Source organism: Amphibalanus amphitrite, unplaced genomic scaffold, assembly GCF_019059575.1.
Source record: "Amphibalanus amphitrite isolate SeventyFive unplaced genomic scaffold, NRLGWU_Aamphi_draft 000629F_arrow, whole genome shotgun sequence".
Classification (NCBI taxonomy): domain Eukaryota; kingdom Metazoa; phylum Arthropoda; class Thecostraca; order Balanomorpha; family Balanidae; genus Amphibalanus; species Amphibalanus amphitrite.
In genome coordinates this window covers 280,924-301,734 of record NW_024882123.1, presented here as the reverse complement: position 1 = coordinate 301,734, position 20,811 = coordinate 280,924, and the positions used below count along the sequence as shown (strand labels likewise).

The 20,811-nt window shown below is 47.9% G+C and overlaps 1 protein-coding gene across 1 annotated transcript in view; it reads left to right on the top strand.

Annotated features, from left to right (window-relative positions):
• Positions 1-20,811, top strand: part of LOC122363598 (disks large-associated protein 5-like) — a 152,376-nt gene that overhangs the window by 50,962 nt on the left and 80,603 nt on the right. The window contains exons 5-7 of the mRNA XM_043333067.1: positions 2,726-2,866; positions 3,588-3,637; positions 19,282-19,337. Coding sequence (XP_043189002.1) covers positions 2,726-2,866; positions 3,588-3,637; positions 19,282-19,337 — 247 coding nt within the window. The remainder of the gene's footprint in view (positions 1-2,725; positions 2,867-3,587; positions 3,638-19,281; positions 19,338-20,811) is intronic.

The window sequence follows — 20,811 nt, the reverse complement described above, 5'->3', positions numbered from 1 at the left end:
CTTTGTAGACCAGCTGGGGCATTCCACGATAGATCGTACCAGGCCCGTCACCCTCATCTCTCAGATTTGAATGAAAATTGGTACAAGGGGTAATCATAGGCTCCAAAAACACCTGTCAAAATATCAGACTTCTCAGATGAAAACTTTTTGAGTTACATTGCATAATATTTTCTAAACTTCAGATTGTAAGGGTGAGTTTGATGAGCTATAACTCAAAAACGAGCTAAGCAAGCAACAAACGGTAAACAGTTTTGAACTAACGATGAATCAAAGATTAATACAGTATTTTTAAAATTGGAAAGAAAAGCTTTACATATTGACAAAAGTCGTAGTATTTTTCGTAGAATACTTATTTTTAGTTTTTTTCCCTACAAAAGGTGCTTAAAAATAGAATGTGATATATTTTGAATAGTTTATTAGAACAGGAAAGAAAAATTCAATAATGAAGTCTGTACTTTAAACAATTCTTATTCCAGGAAAAGTCATTAGGTAATAAATGTTGTACGTCTATATTACGCCTTACGAAGTTCCTCGCGAAAGCACTCGACAGATATCACGAACGCGGTTTGACAATTAAAATCGGTTGCTAGTTTATCCAGATAACAATTAAGCCCCATTCACAAGCAGTGCTGTCTAAGAGAGCCCCTTAATGCTGAAACGGGCTCTTTCCGAAGACAGAAAATGGAATGCGAGAGCCTATTCAAATGCATGTTATTACAATCGCGTCAATTGTTCGCACATCCCTGTAAGCGGTTGTTGCGATCGTGATCTTAATGTATTTAATTTAGTTACCTTGGTGGCAGGCGGCAGGTGGTGAGGGGCGAATCCCCTTAAAGGTAGTGTGCCACCTTTGAAAGATTTCCCATTTTATTTTTCCTAGGATAAGAAGCTTCTGTTTTTACCTAATATCGCAAAAAAAAAATCAAAAATGGGCCTGGAATAGTGCCTTTTTCGCCTAAAAGTTTATCGGTTTTTAGATATGTATAACAACTGTAGTGGGCTCACCTGCAAACAGGCGTCGGGCAACAATCGCGAATGCGGCGCACTTGTGACAATAAGCAAAGGTCATTATAGTGTTACGACCATACGACGTACGGGAATGAGTTATCAGCTGTCTAATCGTAGACAACACAATGTCGAGCCTTAAACTGTAAGCCCGTATTGGTATTGTTTCTTTTATTTGGCTGTCGAACATTATTTATGGTTTGAAATATGATTTTATGTAAAATAATTGATATGAAAAAGCCGTCTTATAAGTTATGACCCCATTTCACCACACGCAAGTGGCAGAAATGACAATGATCAGCTGACGCATTTTTCTTGGCCGAAGTCAGAGCGCGCGGCCCGACGCACCACGCGTATTTGGAAATTCCGACCTCGACGAGCATCAGAAGCCACCTAACAGGCGTGTTCGAAACCGCAGGAGATGATGATGAACGGGTTTATCGAAACTTGATTGGATGAGCATATCGGTAATAGCGATTTCAGTGTGTGCATTTATTGTTCATAGTGGTGTGAAATGTGGTTGGGGTACGACCGACAACCCGTCGGGGCGAATTTCGCACTGGGGTACTCAAAATTTGAAGAATTTAAGACGTTTCCATGAGTTTTGAAGGTATGGATAAGTTCTAAAAATCCGGTTCTCCTTATCTGGGCCATTAACTCCATACGGTCCGAGAAAGCTGGCACACTACCTTTAATTCCCTTCCACTATCCCATGGTGTCCCACAGAGGTCCCTGGTGGGCCCAATCCGGTTCAGCATCTTCACAAACTTTACCCCGATTTTCCTTGCCAGTTTTTCTTTGGTGAGGTAGGTCGCAAATAGGAAAGGGACAAACACCTTACCCTATGATGTTGTGCACAATAATGTTCAAGCTTCAAAGTCTCACAAGTGATGCATGAGTCGCACACTGACTGATCACTGCGTGAGTAGCCTTTCTGAAGAAAGACTACTGCAATATCACTTGCGAGTTTGTCAAAAGGTACTTGGAAACCTCCCGGCAATGGAGGAGAAACGGCCTCGTGCGAAAAAGCATCTCGTGGTTTCACCAATCATATCAGCATTAAAATGACAACGTGTTCCGGAGATTCTCTGAAAAAGAATCGGTATTCCGCGGATTCACTGAAAAAGAATCGCTAGTCCGCGTATTAACTTGGAAGTTCGAGGATTCCCGCGACTCTCTGGTAACTCCACGGACGCATTGGAAACTAGTAAATCCGCGGAGCCACGGCAGTGACTCCGCGGATTCACGAGAGTTGATGTGAGTTCGCGGAGTCCCGAGTGAGACCGCGGAGCAACCAGTGACTCCGCGAAATCGCGAAGTTTGCGGACGCTCTGTAACATGCGCACTATGTTCGGGCTTTCATTGCTGGGATCTGAGGTCAAAATGCTGCCGTCTGCCACGCACCCACGTGCCGAAAGTCCAAAAAGTTTTCCCGATTATGCTGCCCCACCCTGCATGTAGTGCTTGGTTGGTGGTGTGCTGTCTTGCTAAATTTGAGGGCTTCTTTTACGGACAAGCCTCAGCATGCTGACCTCGCATCATTTGTGGTTTGCGAGGAGGACAATGGCAATGTGTTGCCGCGCAAAAAGTCGATGCGACTCTTGCTGGATGGAGCACACCCATCCGTTGCCGTTTTACCTCCAACAGGACTCCAGGACTAAATATTTGAAACACTGTTCCATTCCCGACAAGCGCATTCAACGCTGACTGTGTCCGGCAGACGAGGGGGGCGCCTGGCGCGGCGGCCACAGCCGCTCCTGGCGGCCTGGAGGAGGCCGCCCGCGCGCGGCCGCCGACGCAGCGGCAGCCGAACGGCCGGCGGCAGGGCGTCTCTTTTGCGCCGGAGCGACACCAATTCACGGTGAGAGAGTTGGCCCATAGACCGGGGACCGGGGGGGGGGGGGGGGGGCAGCGGCAACTTTACAGCCGAGGTGGTCCGTCCCCCCGGGTTCCGCACAAAAAGTCAAATGATAAAAGGTAAAAGGATGATGAGACAACAGACATTTACGTCAAATGTAAGAAGTCAGAAATCTTAACCCGCGCCCCGTTGGGGTCTTCCGAGCGATAGCCACTCGGCCTAACCAACCCATTATCCTAGCCACTCGGCGTAACCAACCCATTATCCTAGCCACTCGGCGTAACCAACCCATTATCCTAGCCACTCGGCGTAACCAACCCATTATCCTAGCCACTCGGCGTAACCAACCCATTATCCTAGCCACTCGGCGTAACCAACCCATTATTCTAGCCACTCGGCGTAACCAACCCATTATCCTAGCCACTCGGCGTAACCAACCCATTATCCTAGCCACTCGGCGTAACCAACCCATTATCCTAGCCACCAGGCGTAACCAACCCATTATCCTAGCCACTCGGCCACGGTGACGATGGACATGGCGGTGTTTCATAATGTTACGATTAAAGCTAGTCTCAGTCGATATACATATGCCTGTACCCCATAGCACATGACATCGTTGTGACGTCACACCAAAGATGGCGCTTGCTGGTCGCCCGACTCGTTTGATACACTTGGGCAATACGTGGTCCGGCGCGTCTGAGCTGGCTCGTGTGTGCTGTTACAGGCGCCAGAGGGGCTGTCCCGGACTCCGCTGAGAGCGCCGCCACGGCACAGGTGAGAGCAAACGCTTGCGCCGACCAGGCACTGCTACGCTTTAGTACAACGATCGACAGCCGGCGAAATCTATCCGGTATGGGTAGCTGCGTCGGACATCGCCGGGTGGGCCCGCTGGCCCTGCACATTCGATCGGGCCGCGGGAGCGACTACCACCGTCCTTAACCGTTTCGTAGTCGATGGTAACTGAGCTTAAGTTCATAACTGAGCTAGAGCGTCGCGGAAAAAGAAAGTTCGTGTATGAAACCCAGGCTTTAGCGGCCCCACGTCCTCTTGACTAACACGATGAACGTACTACATGTATTTCAACGGTTTCTGTCGGACAAACAAAATCATGACAACACAAAAGACGACAAACAAATAACTTAAGTGCAGACGCAATTTCCGAGCAAACACAAGCTTACACATACACATAAGCCATCAGGTCACTTAACGTAACAGAAATAACAACATAAAATACCGCAAACAACTACTCACCAAGAATATCATACAGACGCGGGTCGCTTTGTCTCAAATCGCTTCTTCGTGTCGTTTTTGTCGTTCGTTTCGGACTTCGGTCACAGGTGTTTTGACGTCGTAGCACGTTTTGCAGAGACAAATAACGTAAATAAACTTAACCAAAACGCAGCATACAATTTTCCAATTAAATAACTTAAGTCCTTACCGATCCATTCTAAGGGTCTACAAATTTAATCCACCAAAACCAAATAAATTTAGTGAAGAGCAAAATCGCGAGCTCGGAAGCATGTGCCGGTTATCGACAAAGATCCTCGCCGATAACACCCTCCCCTTTGTATCGTTGCAGCGATACAACATGCCCATGTGTACAACCGTATATCTAAATTGTCGAGCCTTATCTGACAATTTCTGACAATGTAACTAGTCATCATGGGCAATGTGTCTGCGGATCAGCCCTACGATGTTTCGTCTTCTGATAGTAGTTTCACCAACTTTTGGATAGGTCTCGTCAACTGTGTCCCGCGACAGAGAATCGTAACCGATCTTACCAGACCGTCTAGACTGGTGTTTACCGTCTGCACTCTTCCTATGGGCCACTGCCCTCTTGGTACTGCTGTGTCAACTAGGAGTACGATGTCTCCCTCTTTCAGATTCCCTCTACTTCGAGTCCGTGCTCTCGGACGGCTCTGCAACAGGGGCAGGTATTCGGTTCGCCACCTCTTCCAGAAAAGTTCTGTCATATACCTGGCCTATTTCCATCTTCTTACGCTGATATTATCAGTTTCTTGCCAAATTCCTGCTTGCAGATCTCCCCCTGGTGCAAGCAATAGTAAATGGTTGGGAGTGAGTGGTTCAGCATCCGTGGGGTCCATCGTTAAAGGAGTCAATGGACGGCTGTTGATAATATTTTCCGCTTCGCATAGGAAAGCTCTTAGCGTCTCGCCCGTAAGCAACTGCGATGAGAGCAAGGATTCGAGGACTCTTCTCGTGGACCTTATCATTCTCTCCTTCACCCCTCCGTGATGTGAGGCACCTGGGCCCAATCTTACCAATGCCGTGCATGCAGAGGCCGTGGATGCCAACCACGGCGGCTGATCCACGGCACTCCATTTACCCAATCTTACCAATGCCGTACCACGGCATTTCTATTCACCGCATTTTGCCCACGGTACAATTCAGCGCCAGCAGAAAACACGCAATGTGATTGGTCAATTCTTGTCACCTTCGCTGTTGGAAATCGTGCGTAATGCTTGTGAACAGGTATAGCTCTCTATTTAAAGTTTTGTCGGGCGTTTATTTGTTTTAGAGACATATATATGTGTGAAGGATAAGTTATTTGTGGAAAACGTGATAGCAAACTATGAAAAACTAAAGCCTGCCTAAAGAATTCTCCTGAAAAGCGGATTACTGGCCTAATAAACTTCCGCGAGGACATTCTTGCGCTGAGAAAATCGAGTGGATTAGTTTTCAACTTCGTGTCGCTTATACTCATCATTTCGATTTACTTACTGTTAAGATATTGCAACAATTTTTAGATAAAATTATTGAAGTAACGACCTAGTGATAGCTCCGCTGCTGTTTTTAAGTCATTGGAATAATGCAATTGAAATGCAGCTTGTAAAGCTTAAACTTTGGGTTCATGCACCGGGCCAGCTCAAGCTATAGCCTATTTTTCTGCTTTTTACAAGCATCAGGGCTGCGGAGTCGGAGTCGGAGTCGGAGTCGGAGTCGGTCGGAGTCGACAGTTGTGACCGGAGTCGGAGTCGGAGTCGATTTTAGAAACCCGAGCCGGAGTCGGAGTCGGAGTCACCGAAAATCTGTCGACTCCGCAGCCCTGCTAGGTCTGCGGAGTCGGAGTCGGGAGTTGGAGTCGGTCGGAGTCGACAATTCTGCCCGGAGTCGGAGTCGGAGTCGGAGCTGGTTTTTGAAAGCCGGAGTCGGAGTCGGAGTCGGAGTCGCCGAAAATCCATCGACTCCGCAGCCTTGACAAGCATGATAACAAAAGGAATTCCTCAAAATATTGAAGAAACTCTTCTACATCTCAAAACCATATCAAGAAAAAGGCTTCCATTTCAGAAGTCAGATTGAGACGCATGAAGACAGCATGCTTCGTAGCTGTCTGTGCCAGACAGAAAGTGGTAAAATATGCATTGTGAGTGCTGATATAATTGTTTAACAAGTTTACGGTATTTAATTGTTTTAAATATTTACTTAGAAATCATTAAGTACCTATGTTTGTGAGACGTCCGGACGGGGTGAACACTGAAACACCCATATTATAGCATTTAGATAGGTTTGGCATTGGTAAGATTGGGCCCAGGTGCTAAAATCGCCTCCACGATCTCGTATGGATTTGAAAAATAAGACCATATAATGAATAAACATGTTTATTTTTATGGATTTGAGTGTGATTTTATCCCTGGAAAATACATGTTTTTGAAATAATCACTATGCGTGTAATCGTCGCTCTAAGATGTCAAGGGCATTATATGAAGAATTCTTTACTTAAAAAGTAATAATAGTGTCAAATATTGCATAGTAACATCCTCCCAGCGACCTATCCCTTTCACAACACCCGCCATTCACGGCACTAAAAGGTGGCGTGAATGGAACGGCCACCGACAGCGCAAACAGCTGATTATTTGCGTTTGTTCTGCCGCTCTCGCGGCAGCTTGTGCCACTGCCCATGTTAAAGCACTGCCAAAATGCCGTGGATAAACATCGACCGCATGCCGTGAATGAGATGGCGTGAATAGCTATCCACGGCATTGGTAATATGCCGTTGCCGTGAATGGGCTCCATTCACGGCATTTTGCCTATTCACGGCATTGGTAAGATTGGGCCCTGGAGTGTTGAAAATCCACTCGATTCCTCGTTTTCCTAGTGTGTTATAGATTGCGTCTGAAGAGTGCAGCTTTCTCCATTCCCTTTTCAATTCGTTATTTGCTCCGACAAAATTTGTGCCGTGGTCGGACCGAATCACCTGCACATTGCCTCTACGGGAAATGAATCTTTTTAAGGCACAAATAAACGAATCTGTCGAGAGATTGTCAGCCATCTCAAGATGGACGGCGCGAATTGCTAAACAAGTAAAAATGATGCCATATCTTTTTTCTTGTCCTCTTCCACGTTTGACGAAGAATGGTCCAAAACAATCGACACCAGTCCTTGTAAATGGAGGCTGCAACGCCTGAACCCTATCGATAGGCAAATTGGGCATTTTCTGATTCTCTGGCTGACGAAATCTTCTTCGACAGTGAAGACAGTTACTCAAAACCTTTCTCACAGCTTTATTTCCATGTATAATCCAAAACCTTTGTCTCACTGTGGTAAGAACGTGGGACAGTCCTTGATGCCCCAATTGCTCATGTACATCCTGAATGACCATGGTGGCATATCGAGAACTTGCGGGGAGGATGATAGGATGTTTCGCCATTTCTGGTAGCAAGGCACGTTCGAGTTCATTCAGGGAACTTTGAACGTACTTCCACTGGTTCGGTGAAGAACCTTCCCTTATGACTGCTAGTCTGTTTGCAACAAACGTGTGAAAACGCGTCTGCTCGTTTCGAATATAACGCAAAACTGTGGTACTATCGGTCCAAAACCATGACTCAATTTTGGTCCGGAACGCGCTTTGAATCATAGCGTTCACTTTAACAGCTAAAGTTGCAGCGGCTAGCTCTATCCTTGGGATAGTCGTCCCTTTGAATGGTACCAATCGTGACCGCCCGAATACAAAACCACAGTGAATATCACCTGCTTCGTTGACAACTCTGAAATAAGAGACAGTTCCGTAGGCGCGCTCACTACCGTCAGAAAAATGATGGAGCTGGCAAAATGCGTTCCTGAAAGACCGTGGCCTCAGACACCTAGGAACGGAAATTTTGTTCAAGACCAGAATATCGTTTAGCCATTGTTCCCACTGCTTCTGATATGGCTTTGGAATGCATTCATCCCAGCCGACTTTGATTCTGCACAGGTCTCGCAATAGACGTCTTGCGATTAACCCGCGAGTTGCTGGGGGGGGGGGCGTTAAACGCCAAATTTTGGGTACCTGTAGGGAATTGATTGAAGTTTATTGTGACAAAGTTTCAAAAAAATCGGTCTGAAAATTTTTGAGATATCGAGGTTTTAGTGACGTCATGATTTCTGAGTTTTCGACCAAAAACGGCATATGTTAAAAAAATCATATAAAATCACAGAACAGACATACAGACATGCAGTAAACGCCATTAGACTGCCAATACCATAAACAATCAAATGGCTATCTTCGATTATTGATTATCGTTCCGCATTTTCCAAAATCTTGAATTGAATCTTGGCAATTTCTCGTGACTACTTTACGACCATGATACATGCATTTCTTAACCCGCGCCCCGTTGGGCTCTGCCGAGCAACGCGCCCCGTTGGGGGGGGGGGGGGGCATTTTGGCCCCCCCCTAAGATCTCGAGAACCACGCAACGTAGCGACAAGCGGCAAACGGTGTTGGATAGCTCTATCAGGGAACTACCTTGTGACCCAATTTTATTGACCTAGGTCAAACCGATGACGTCACAGGTCAGGTCAAAGGTCCAATTTTCACCGTTTACAGGCATTTCAAGAAATGCGTTGTAAAATCGAGTAAAATGCATTTCATTGAAAATCATCGATGGAGAAATGTTCTTCAAACACATATTTTGCTGGTTGAGGTCACTGATACCAGGTCAGGTCACAGAGGTCAGGTCACTGGGGGGTCACAATATGAAAGTGTCGTGTGATACATGTTTTATGGTCCATTTTACATGACAAATGCGATTATGTGGGTCAGGCAGCCTTTGGGGCCAGCTTAGGTCACGTTTTGGTCAAAGTCAGGTCAAGGTCAGGTCAAGGTCAGGTCAAATTAGGTCAAATTTCAAAGTTGATATTTTTGCATAAAATGGGTATCGAATCGATGCAGCTCGTCACGGGGAGTTCAATGGTGGTCTTTGTTTTGCCGTACGAGGTCTAGAATCGCTAAACATTGAGTTCAAAAATATGACGTCATCATTTTTGAACAGTTTTTTTCGCTATAACTTGGCCAAAAAACGAGATATCGATCTGAAATTTGGTATGTATATAGAAAAGCGCAGGGACTATCATATATATTCCGGTATTTTCGAAATTCGGAAAAATTTTGGATTTTTTTAGTTTTTCTAAAAATTCAATTTTTTGAATTTTTTGGGGTCAAAAACCCAAAATTTTGAAAATCCGAGATAGCAGTTTTGTAGCGCTGCTTTTTGTCTATCAGACCATATAAAGAAATTTGAAATTGCTTGATAACTGTAGATTTGGTGAGCGTTTCAAGATTGCATGTTTTTTTGCTCATTTTTGCTCGAACATGACCTCAGTTTGACCTCAATAACTCCTGACCTAAGGTGACCTAAGACTTGAACTTTGGTGTGAAGGTGTCAAATTGATGCCCGGAAAGGTACTGAAAATTTGGCGGCGCTGCGCGCCGCCGTTTTCTTGCTATTCAGGAAAAACCACAAGGGGGGGGGGGGCAAAACGGCCCCCCCAACGGGGCGAGGGTTAAATTGAACTTTTTGAGCCAAACACGTACATATATGATAAAATGAATGTCACCATCGTGTTCTACGCCCCAAATTACCCATAAAACATTTGTCACGGGCTGCAAATATCAGTTTTGATTTTCGGGGATATGTGCCTACCCGGTTGACCTGACCTTGACCCTGACCTATGCTTGACTGTATTGTGCACCGTTTTGACAGAGTTTATGACGAGAGGCGCCCATTGCGAAGTCCTGAAGTCCATGCTACTGAAAGCCCGATTTCAGGTGTTTGACCTGACCTTGACCCGACCTGTGACCTCAAAATTCAACTTTAAAGTACTCATCTGAAGCGTCTCGTCGCGTTCTTTCGTTTGCCGCCTCGTGCGTTTCGCTGCGCCTATTGGTTCTCGAGTTATCGGCTGGGGGCGTTTAACGCCCCCCCCCCAGCAAACGGTGGGTGGCGAAATACCCCAGCAACTGCCGGGTTAAAATCTTTGATTGCTTGATCGTCGGATCTCGTTGCCCTACCAGCACTGATCCCATAAAGGACTGAATGCGGTGCCGTCTACTCGGTTGATGGTGTCATTTTCCTTGACGTGTATTTGTAGCGCTTCTTTCGTGAGTCGTTTCGTGAGATTGTTTTCGTTTTCGAGGACTGTCGTTTTGTTCCAAAGCGGTGCGTGTTCTCCTGGTTCAAAAAGGTGATCTACGAAGGCACTTCCGTTGTGATTGCAGTTTTTGACGTCTCTTTGATGTTCTTTTATTCTTGTTTGCAGCTTCCGTCGTGTTTGTCCGATGTAGATTTTGCCGCAGTGACAGGGAATTTCGTATACGCAAGGTTTCTCTTCCGGTAGATGTTTGTCTTTGACTGTTGATAATTTGCTCCTAGAGAAATGGCACATTCAATGTTGTTCTTTTCCAGGAGGCGCTTCAGGTTGTGAGTTAGTCCCTCGCAGTATGGTAGGACTGCTCGAGGTTTCCTGTCGTTTCGTGTCGTTCTGTGATCCGTCGTTTGTTCGTTCTCTCCGTTTTCTGTCGTTTGTGGTTTCGGCTCTGATCTGATGTTCCTTCGTTTTTTTCCTCATTAATTTTGGGTACAGATTTTCAGGTCAGCAATAGCTGGAGGGATTACTTGCACGTTTTTAGATATGATGACCGTACTATTTTTCAAACGTGTTCACGATGCATGTCGTTGTCATTGTTATATGTTTCTTGACAACGACCTCGATGCGAAGGTCGAAAATTCGAAACGAAAACAATAAACGACTAGTAGCCGAAAAACGTACCTACCTTGAACATTGAACTTGCAATGAAACAGAGATTAATATGTATTTTTGAAATTTCGAAAAATACGCTTTTTTGATATAGGTATGACATATCTAGTTTTCTTTCATTTGTAGTTTTTGGACTTTGGTACCAATTTTTTTTTAATTTTTATTTCTTTAACACAATATTTTGCTCATTGTTAAGAAGTATGCAAAAAACTAGGAAGGTGTTCTTTCTATAAATGTATTTATTTTACGTCACGATAACGGTTTCGAATAGTGATTTCGGGAGGGGAGCTTACAAATGGCCTGGTAAAGCTGCCTAGTGACATCACGGGTTACTGAAATTTCAATTGAAGTCTGAGTCATCTGAAAAAAGTGAAAAGAGGGTTCATCCAACCCTCTTTTCTATAAGCGCGAGGGTGAAAAAGGCTGTTTGGTTCTGACATTGTTTTGGACGCCAATGACCATAGCTGTCCGAGATGAAAGTTACAGGACGCATCAAGGCTATAGAACTCCGGACGCATATCCTCCAGAGGTCTCACAACTTGTATATCTGGGAATTTTTTAAGGTTACACGAGGTCAGGTCAGTCACGTGACATCACTGTTATAAGTCAATGGGAAAATACAAAAAACTGTTATTTTGCCGCCGAGAATGATCTAAAACTATCTCACGTACATGGTATCGTGATTTCATGCACTCCTTGAAAAGTCCAATGCTTCACTTTTGCATTGTTAACCTTGCGTGACGTCATTTATGACGTCACTAGGGTCGTACGAGTTTTTCGTCAATAACTCCCGATCAAATGGAGCTAGAGAGTCGGGAAAGCCACCAATGGACTCGGGAAAACCTTCCGAATCGAATGATATGCCATATGATACCCTTTGCCCAGCTTCGTGACCTGAGGGGCTCTGCCTGACCTTGACCCGAGGTCCACTACTTAAGTTGACCTCACCCTAGCTAAAAGTATACCATTCGATGCACCTGAGCTAGGCGAACACAGTGGTGCCAAAATCGCGGCTCTGCGGCCATTTTTTTGCGAAGTTATTTACTAAAAACCGAACCCGTAACTTCAGTTACTTGACCTGACCTCAGACCCTACCGGTTAACCTGAGACCTTAAAATCGGGTACCAATCGCTGCGACTTGTAATGGCACACACGCTCGTTTTTTCTGCGAGGCTCTAGCTCTTTTAGAAGCGAAACGGCGTGCTGGGGTCGTATCAACCCCTCCAAAACCCATTTTGTTTGCGGGAAAATGAGGAACTTAAGAAAGAACACCTTTCTAATTTTTTGCATGTCGATTTGCAATGACATGAAGTTTATTTTGAAAAAATAAAAATGTGAAAAATTTTGGTCCCAAAAGTCATTAGAGGCAAATGAAAAAAGATTAAAGTTTTTGCTCAACAATGAAAATTTTTCTTTTGAATTTTTAAATAGTGATATTAATTTTTGATTCATCGCAAGCTTAGTATTGTTTACTGTTTAATGGTTGCTCAACTCGTTCTTGAGATATAGGCCATCAAACTCACCGTTACAAACCGAAGTCAAAATAAATGTAATGCAATATAACTCAAAAAGTTTTGATCTGAGAAGTCTGATATTTTTGCCAGGCGTCTTTGGGGCCTATGATTACCGCTAGGACCGATTTTCATTAAAATATGAGAGATGAGGGTGACGGGCCTGGTACGATCTATCGTGGAATACCCCAGGTACTAACACCTCGTCTCAAGTATTCAGAGGAATTATCCCATTGAGTTATAATCAAGAGGTCGCAAAATTGACCTGACCTTAGGCTACCGTTATCGAACTTTCGATATATACATTTTGTACCAAATGTTCGCCTTATAAATCGATGAAAGTTTCAAAGCAATCAGTCACTCGGTCTAGCTATGACAAACATTGAAACTTTTTATTAGGTGCGGTCACTCAAAGTGACCTGGGTGACCTGACCTTGAATGACCCAGGTCTAAAATTTTCACAACTTGTGCGGAAACGATGCACACGTCGTGTTTTAGATATCCGCAAAAACATCAGGAGGCGCTCTTAACACTCCTCCCCCCTCGGCCCGGCGCTAGCCGATGACTGCGACGACTGCGCCCTGCCGACCGACGTCAGTCAGGAAGTCTCACACAGTTGCACTTTCTCGGTCAGTCTCGACCAATCTCGACCAGTTACAGCTACAGTCGGGAGTGATCCGCTATATGACCTCGGGTCAGCGATTTAACATCATGATGGTCTGTCTCGTATTCAGCATTCAAGACAATACAGTGACGGCTCAGAATTGAACTCCTGTTATTCCGTGACCCGCCGCGATACTTTAGTCTGGCAAACCTAAGAAAGAACGGAGCTAAAGCGCCTGAATCACTTTGCACGTGTTTTGAGCACTAGGAATGTATGGCTTGTGGCTTGGAGAAATGTGTGTGAAAAGCTGTGAAAGAAAATATGTTTTCACAATGTAAATGCACATGCATCAATGGCCGCAGCACTTTAAATCCATTATTTCATAGGTTTGCCAGACTATATTAAAACTTCATCATTTGTGGGTAATAGCAGCCCCCGTTCACGAGCTCCAGAATCCCTTTACCGTGCCGTCACCACGGCGGTAGAATCTCCCTTCACCCATCGGCACGCATGCAAATTTCATCATCTTTCGAGCGAGCTGGAGAGAAAAAAGGACTATGTGTCATCAAAAGTTGTACCAATGTAACGTTCACCTTCTTACGATAAATGGGGCTGAAACTAAAAAGAAAAGAAAAAAGGACTATATCGAGCCAAAATCAGCAATTCAAATGACCCCTTCATTTGAACGTGAAGGATTTCCTCTGATGACGTAAATACGGCGCCTTTATTTCCCTAGTAAACCAACCTGAGTAGTAAAGGAATCTTGGGCAATAGCGGTTTTCACGATGGCCATCTGGTTTAGGATAGGTGTGGTTTAGGATAGGTGCAGATTTGGTGATGATTTGGTCAAATTAGGTTCAGTGTATTTTTAAGTAGCTATCAGCTAGGGTTGCACTAATTGTTTATATACCTGCTTTGTATCATCAGACATTATCATCGATTGCAATAAATTCGTTATATGAAGAAATTTGTTATCAAAGAGATTAGGTGCAGGTTAGGTGAGCATTAGGTGCATTCGCCAGAAAAGGCCGCTGCGAAAACGGCTAATATCTCTGTTCATTGGGAACACCCTAGCAACTAACATACGGCGAAACATGCATAATCTTGCTATACGGGCAAACTTTTGGCGTTTGCCCACCCAGTGAAAATTCGTCATCAGACGCCCTGGCTTCTTCGAACTGATCTTGGACCAGGCAGATCGAACGTTTCTGGTCAGCGTGCTTTTGGATATTCCTGGCGGCGTTTTGTTCACCTCTTCCCGGACGATTGCTCTCAGGTTTTCTATCGGCGACAGGTCGGGGCTATTCCCCGGCCATATGTCTTTCTTCCAGAATGCCGGAAAGTGCGATCGAGTATCGACACCTAACACCACTCCTGCGTGGTTCTAGCTCGATGAGCTGGGGTGCCGTCCTGTTGAAAGATGGCCCTGGACTTGTTAAGCAGACGTTTTCGGCTGAAGACGTGGCTTGATGGGCTTCAGCTTCAGAGACAATCTCAGGTACCGATGGATTGTCGACTTGGAGACTGGGTGACCGTTGGCAGTCAGCCTCCTTGCCAGTTTCCTTGTGGATTGGCCCGACTTTAGCACCGCGCTGCGCGATGACGATTTGCGCTACCCGGCTGACGGAACTCTTCCTGCTGCGACCCGGCTTGTTCTCAGGCGTCTATCCGTCTCTGTCGCGTGACAACCAGCGCCATATCGTGCGGCAACTCACGCCCATTGCCTCGGTGACCTGGCCGTGGGTCATGTCGCCGGCAACCATACCGACAGCCCGACTGCGGGTCGATTTGCTCTACTGCTTTGCCATCCTGGACGCCTGGTACAGTCGGGTACAGGTTAATGGTCCACTTCTCTTTATCCACCGGGTTCCTATGGCTCAGCATTGGCAGCAGCCGCCTGGTACCGGTAGGCTGTGCCGCATGACCCGAGAGTGAAACGGCACAGCCTACCCACACTGTATGACACCGGCTCGGGTCGCCTGGTAGAGCGATTTGACCGGACGCTGCGTCACACCGGCTGGGGGGGGGGGGGGGGGGTTCGGGTCAGGCCTGTCGATTTGGCTAGGCTCGGTGGATGAGGCGGACTGGAGTGTGGTGTGGGAAGGGAGTGAGCGGACCTGGGGCTGGGCGTGTGTGGTCACTTATCGCATAGAACCGATCGTATCCCCCCTCCAAAAATTCGTTTAAGAGATATTCACAAAACCCATGGAGGGTCAACCACCCATATCCCAAGTGGGGTGCGGAAGGACAGGTAAGGGTGCATACGGTCTTCTCCTGAATTGCAGCAAAGAAAGAAAACAGGTCAGTCACCAAATCATATTTCTAAAAAGTGGACTAAACGCAAAGCCTCGCACCGTGAAATAAATATCCAGCACGCGAAGCTTTTCAAACCGGGACCCTCACCACCGCGCCGGTCAGTTTGACAGTCGAGCACTCCCACGCTGAGCTATACCGGATGGTGGCTACGGCCGGGGCAAAGTCTGGCAGGCGGGCGGCGGGGCCGGGAGGTCGGCGGCAAAGTCTATTAAATGTTTTTGTGGGTTCGGGTGCCGGTCACTCTAGCTTGGTGGAATGATGATGGATCATTGGCAAAACTTACAGCGTGGATCCCGGTTCGAGGCTCATCAGGGCTCCGGCTGCTTTTCCGAGTTAGGATGGTTTGATTGCTATTGGTGGTTGCGAGCCATTTATACGGTTTTATACATGCCGATTTATTGTTTGATTGATTGATTCATTCATTCATGTAATGCGTAGCGTGCCGACATTTAGCATACGAATTGACATCCAGTATCAATCTACCATTTTCATAAACGTATTGCCTAAATATCATGCATAGGCACAAGACATATGGTTGCCTCGATACCGTGCCAAATCACGTATTACACAATGCACAAGTAAGTAAAGTAAATTTTATTCGCTGGGTCTTCCGTGCATTGTGCTTAGCAAAAACAAGAATGCAATTGTTAAGCGACGCAAAATGTGCAATGCAGCAAGTGACCACACACACCCGACCAGCCCCCATGGTCCACCAACACGCCCCACACCACTCGCCAGCCTACGCCAACCACTGAGACGAGCCCCTTCCCCCCCGCGCTGGTCTGACGCAACAGCTGGTCTACAAAGCGCTCCACCCGGCGACCCGAGCCGATGTCAAACGGCGTGGGTAGACTGTGCCGCATAACTTTCGGGTCCTGCGGCACAGCCTACCGGTACCAGGCGGCTGCTGCCATTTGCCAATGCTGAGCCATAGGAACCCGGTGGATAAAGAGTAGTGGACCATCAACCTGTACCCGACGTGCGCGCCGGGTACTGCCCCAGAAATGCCCCTTGTTCACCCCCTGACAGGTCAGGGTCACAAAATTCGAAGGTCACGTCACCATAATATAACATATGTATTTTAGGAGCCAGTACCGGCGAAATTATATTGAAATTTGCGCCCTAGCAGGCAACGTAAAGGTTGTGGGAGGGTGTGACATTAATTTTGGGACACCCTGCATAGAGCCAATAAAAATTCAACATCCTTAGACGAAGCAAGGGTTGTGATTCTAAGACATCCCAGTTCAAATAATTCAAAAGACTGGCTAAATAACTGAGGAAAAGCACATGGCAAAATTTAATTCAGAACTTCAAACAGTGGCATCTTGGGGCTACCCTCTAAGCTCGCAGAAAGTGCCTGGCTAATGTCCATACCACTGGGTAATTAAGCTTTACCAACGGTGCAAATTACCGCCCTCAAAGACGCCTATTTTCGGAATCACCACAGTGCACACCCTTGTGTGCTAGTGGATAAGCGGTGACAGCGAGTTCGCGGACGGGAAGCTCCACGTCGTTTGACCCCGTTCCCTAGCCAGCTGACAACTGGCGAGAGGAGGACACGCTAGACCCGGGACGACCGTGGTGGCATCTAACTGCGGCACGTTAAAGGGATTAACCCTCGCCGGCCGAGGGGGGGGGGGCGGGTGCCGCCCCCCCCCATAGGGTTTTTTCGCGATAGCTCCGAACACGCTGGCGATAGAGAGCTGAAACTTGGCATACCTGACCTTTGATACAAGCCGCATCTTTTGACACCAACCGCATTTTTGGGTCAGGTCAGGTCACTGACCTATGACGTCATAAGTGAACCTCTGCACGGTCTTCAGATGTCGCAACTTCGCAACGCCCTCACTGCCAGAGGAGATGTCACAGGGAAATGAAACTTGCAGGATCTAGTATCCATTATGAGTCTCACAACTTGTATATCTCGGATTTTTCCTAAAGGTCATATGAGGTCAGGTCATTTTCGTGACCTCACCATTATAAGTCAATGGGGAAAAATGAAAACTGCTATTCTGGCGCCGGGAACGATCTCCAACTATCTCAAGCACACAGAATCGTGATTTGATGCACTCCTTGCAAGGTTAGATGCGTCACTTTTGCAATGTTGACCTTGCGTGACGTCATTTATGACGTCATCAAGGTCATATTAGTTTTTCGTCAATAACTCTTGATCAAATTGAGCTAGCGAGTCGAGAAAGCCACCAATGGACTCAGGAAGACCTGCCGAATCGAATGATATTTGACATGCCCCCTTTCGACCAACTTCGTGACCTGGGGGTGCTGACCTGACCTTGACCTGAGGTCAACACCCCAAGTTGACCTGACCCGGACAAAAAGTATATCATTCGACGCGCCTGAGCGAGGCGAACACGATGCTGCCAAAATCGCGGCTCTGCGGCCGTTTTTTGCGAAGTTATTCACCAAAAACTGAACCGTACCCTGGGGCACTTGACCTGACCTCAGAAGTCACCGGTTGACCTAGGGCCTTAAAATCGGGTACCAATCTCTGCATCTCGTAACGGCGCACACGCTCGTTTTTTCCGCGACGCGCTAGCTCCACCAGGGGCGGAACGGCGAGGGGGGGTCGTACCCCCCCCCCCTCGGCCGGCGCGTATGTAGAAAACCAATAGGTCCGGCGAGGGTTAAAGTGTGTGTGTGGGGGGGGGGGCATCAGGGCCACCCCCCAAAGGTAAATCAGAAGAGAGGCCATCATAGCATTTGCCCCCCCCCAAACAACCGATGGGCGTATGGGCCCTGGCCCTTATTCGTTTTTGTCACGAGGCTCAAGAAACCCACGCCAGCTATTAACAGCTCCCATAACGGTCTTTGAGTGTCCTAAACTGGCCTCCAAGGACCCTTCAGGCTTCAGTGGCGGTCAAGCGCCCACATTGACCGCTGCAAGGACCCACATTGACCTCTGAGGACCCTCCACTGGCCTTTGGGGGCCCTAAACCAGCCTCAGGGGCCCAACCGGCGTCTGAGGGCTTCACACAGGCCTCTGATGGCCTCATTTCTGTCTATGGGGTCCCAAGACTAAGGTTTAGGTGCCTCTGAGGGCCCCGACTGGATTCTGAAGACCCAATGCCGGCTTCTAAGGGCCCGCATCGGCCTCTGAGGGCCTATCTTGACCTTTGAGAGCCGTCTGCTGGCCTCTGGGGTCCAACGTCGGGGCCCATGCCGGTCTTTTAGGGCCTCGCACTGACCTCTGAGGGCCCTACGCTGGCCTGTACGGACCCACATTAGCCTCTGATGGCCCAAGTCGGCCTCTAAAAGTCTCAAATTACCCTTTGAACTTTGTAGGCTCTCTATTGGTCTCTGAGGGCCTTAAACTGGCCTCTGAGGCTCCAAACCGTCCTCTAAAGGTCTCACGCCGTCCTTTAAAGGTCCCACGCCGTCCTCTGATAGCCCCATTTCTGTCTCTGGGACCCAAGACTGGCCCTTATGTGCCTCTGAGGACCCCGTACGGACCTCTGAAGGATCGATGCCGGCCTCTAGGACCCGTACCGGTCTTTACGGGCCTCACACTGACACCTGAGCCCCCACACTAGCCTCGGAAGGCCCCAAACTGGCCTCTATAGGCCCACAACGTGTCTATAAGGCGTCTGCACGGGTCACGGATGGCGTTTTACGTTCTTTGGAGGGGGGGGGGGGGGCAAGACTTACCTTTGAGTGTCACGCGCTGGCCTCTGAGGGCGCACATCGGCCTCTGGGGTCCCATACCGGCATTTGAGGCAAGCATGGTAATGGCCAACGGGCCCCTTTAGCACCGCGGGAGCCGCGGCGGCCGCAGAGCTTTTGAATAGAGCCCAGACTAGGTAAGGCTAATATGGGACACCCTGTAATTATTTGGTCATTTAGAAGTAGTCGCTGAACACGAGTGCGTCTGCGTCTTCCTGTTGGCGGAAGTGTGGCCGACGTGGGGGTGAGCTGACCGTTTGGTGGCTTTGTTTCAGTGTCGGCAAGACTGGACGGCCGGCGGCGGAGGGCGGCGGATCGGGCGGCACACCGGGTGAGCCGAGCGGCGCGCGCGCAGACGCCCGCCGCGGGCCGGCGTCTGCTGGCGGCCTGCCGTGGGTGGCGCTTCCCGGGCCTCTGATCGGCTAGCCCCCGGGCCACCTCCGACACTCTGACGGGGGGCACAGGGACGCCGCTGGCGCCGCAGTGCAGCTGAAATCGCGTCACTGGGGGGCAGTCAGCCAAGCAATAGTAAAGTCATAAACTCCCACTTCAATCTAACAAAAACAGCGCACAATTTCTTCCCGAATACTCAACCTTCAGTGGGAGTGGGACTGATTCTAGTTTTCTTTATATAATTGCGTTTGGTCCTTACGGCCGGTCTCCTCACCGACTTCGCCTGGCTGCGGCCTGCCACCAACCGGAACCATACCTGTCAGGAGGCCCATAAATGTCAAGCCAAGCGCCTGTCGCGCTTCGGACCCGAACTGTGGTAACCGGGAACGCGTGCTCTCACCACGCGGAGTCCAACGCTCTACTGACCGAGCTACGGGATTCGATGCAGCTCGTCACGGGGAGTCTAATGGTGGTCTTTGTTTTGCGCTACGTGGTCTAGAATGTCTAAAATTGAGTTTGAAAATTTGCCGTCATCATTTTTGAACAGTATTTTCGCTATATCTTGGCCAAAAAAGAGGTATCGATCTGAAAATTGGTATGTGGATAGAATTCGGTAGGTGACGGCGAAGATATCTGTCACATATATTCCATTTTTTCAAAATTCGAAAAACAAAATTCGAAATTCAAAATTGCTCTCTATCTTCAAAGCTGTAGGCCTGACAGCTCTTTCCGCGAAACCTTTGGGTCGAAAATGACAGAAACGTCATTTGTCTATTTCACAGTTCGCTACCCATCCACGGACACCGTGGCTATTCCGGGTAGTTCGTCAGCAGTACACAAGGTTACACAGGGAGTAGCACACATACCACATTCGGTGACAAACCATGCTCCGTTCACTACACGATGCACTATGTGACCTGAGCGCTCAGCAGGTACCGGCGCAGCTCCGACTTGAAGCGGGGCAGGCCTAGCTCACGCATATCATGGGGCAGTTCATTGAATTCCTTCACGACAGAATACATGAAACGCCGCCGTCCCGACTCAGTGCGAATGGCCGGGGTGTGAAGCTGCTGTACTTGCCTCGTCTGCCGCGAGTGCAGCTCACCACGCGTCACTGTCAGCCCATACAATGTGTCTGGATAGCCTGTCAGCATGATCCGCTTCAGGAGCATAAGGGAGTGATACCGGTACAGGTTGTGCGCAGACAACCACCCCAAGTCCCTAATGACGTCACTGATATGCTCATGCTTCCTTCGACCCGACACAACCCTCGCGCCAAAATTCATCAGCCTCTGGATGCGAGCCATCCGTGTCTGGTCGCAGGAACCATAGACACTAATACAATACCGGATCACCGATACAACCAGCGCCTCCACGATCGTTACAAGCGCCTGCCGCGGCAGGCTATGGCG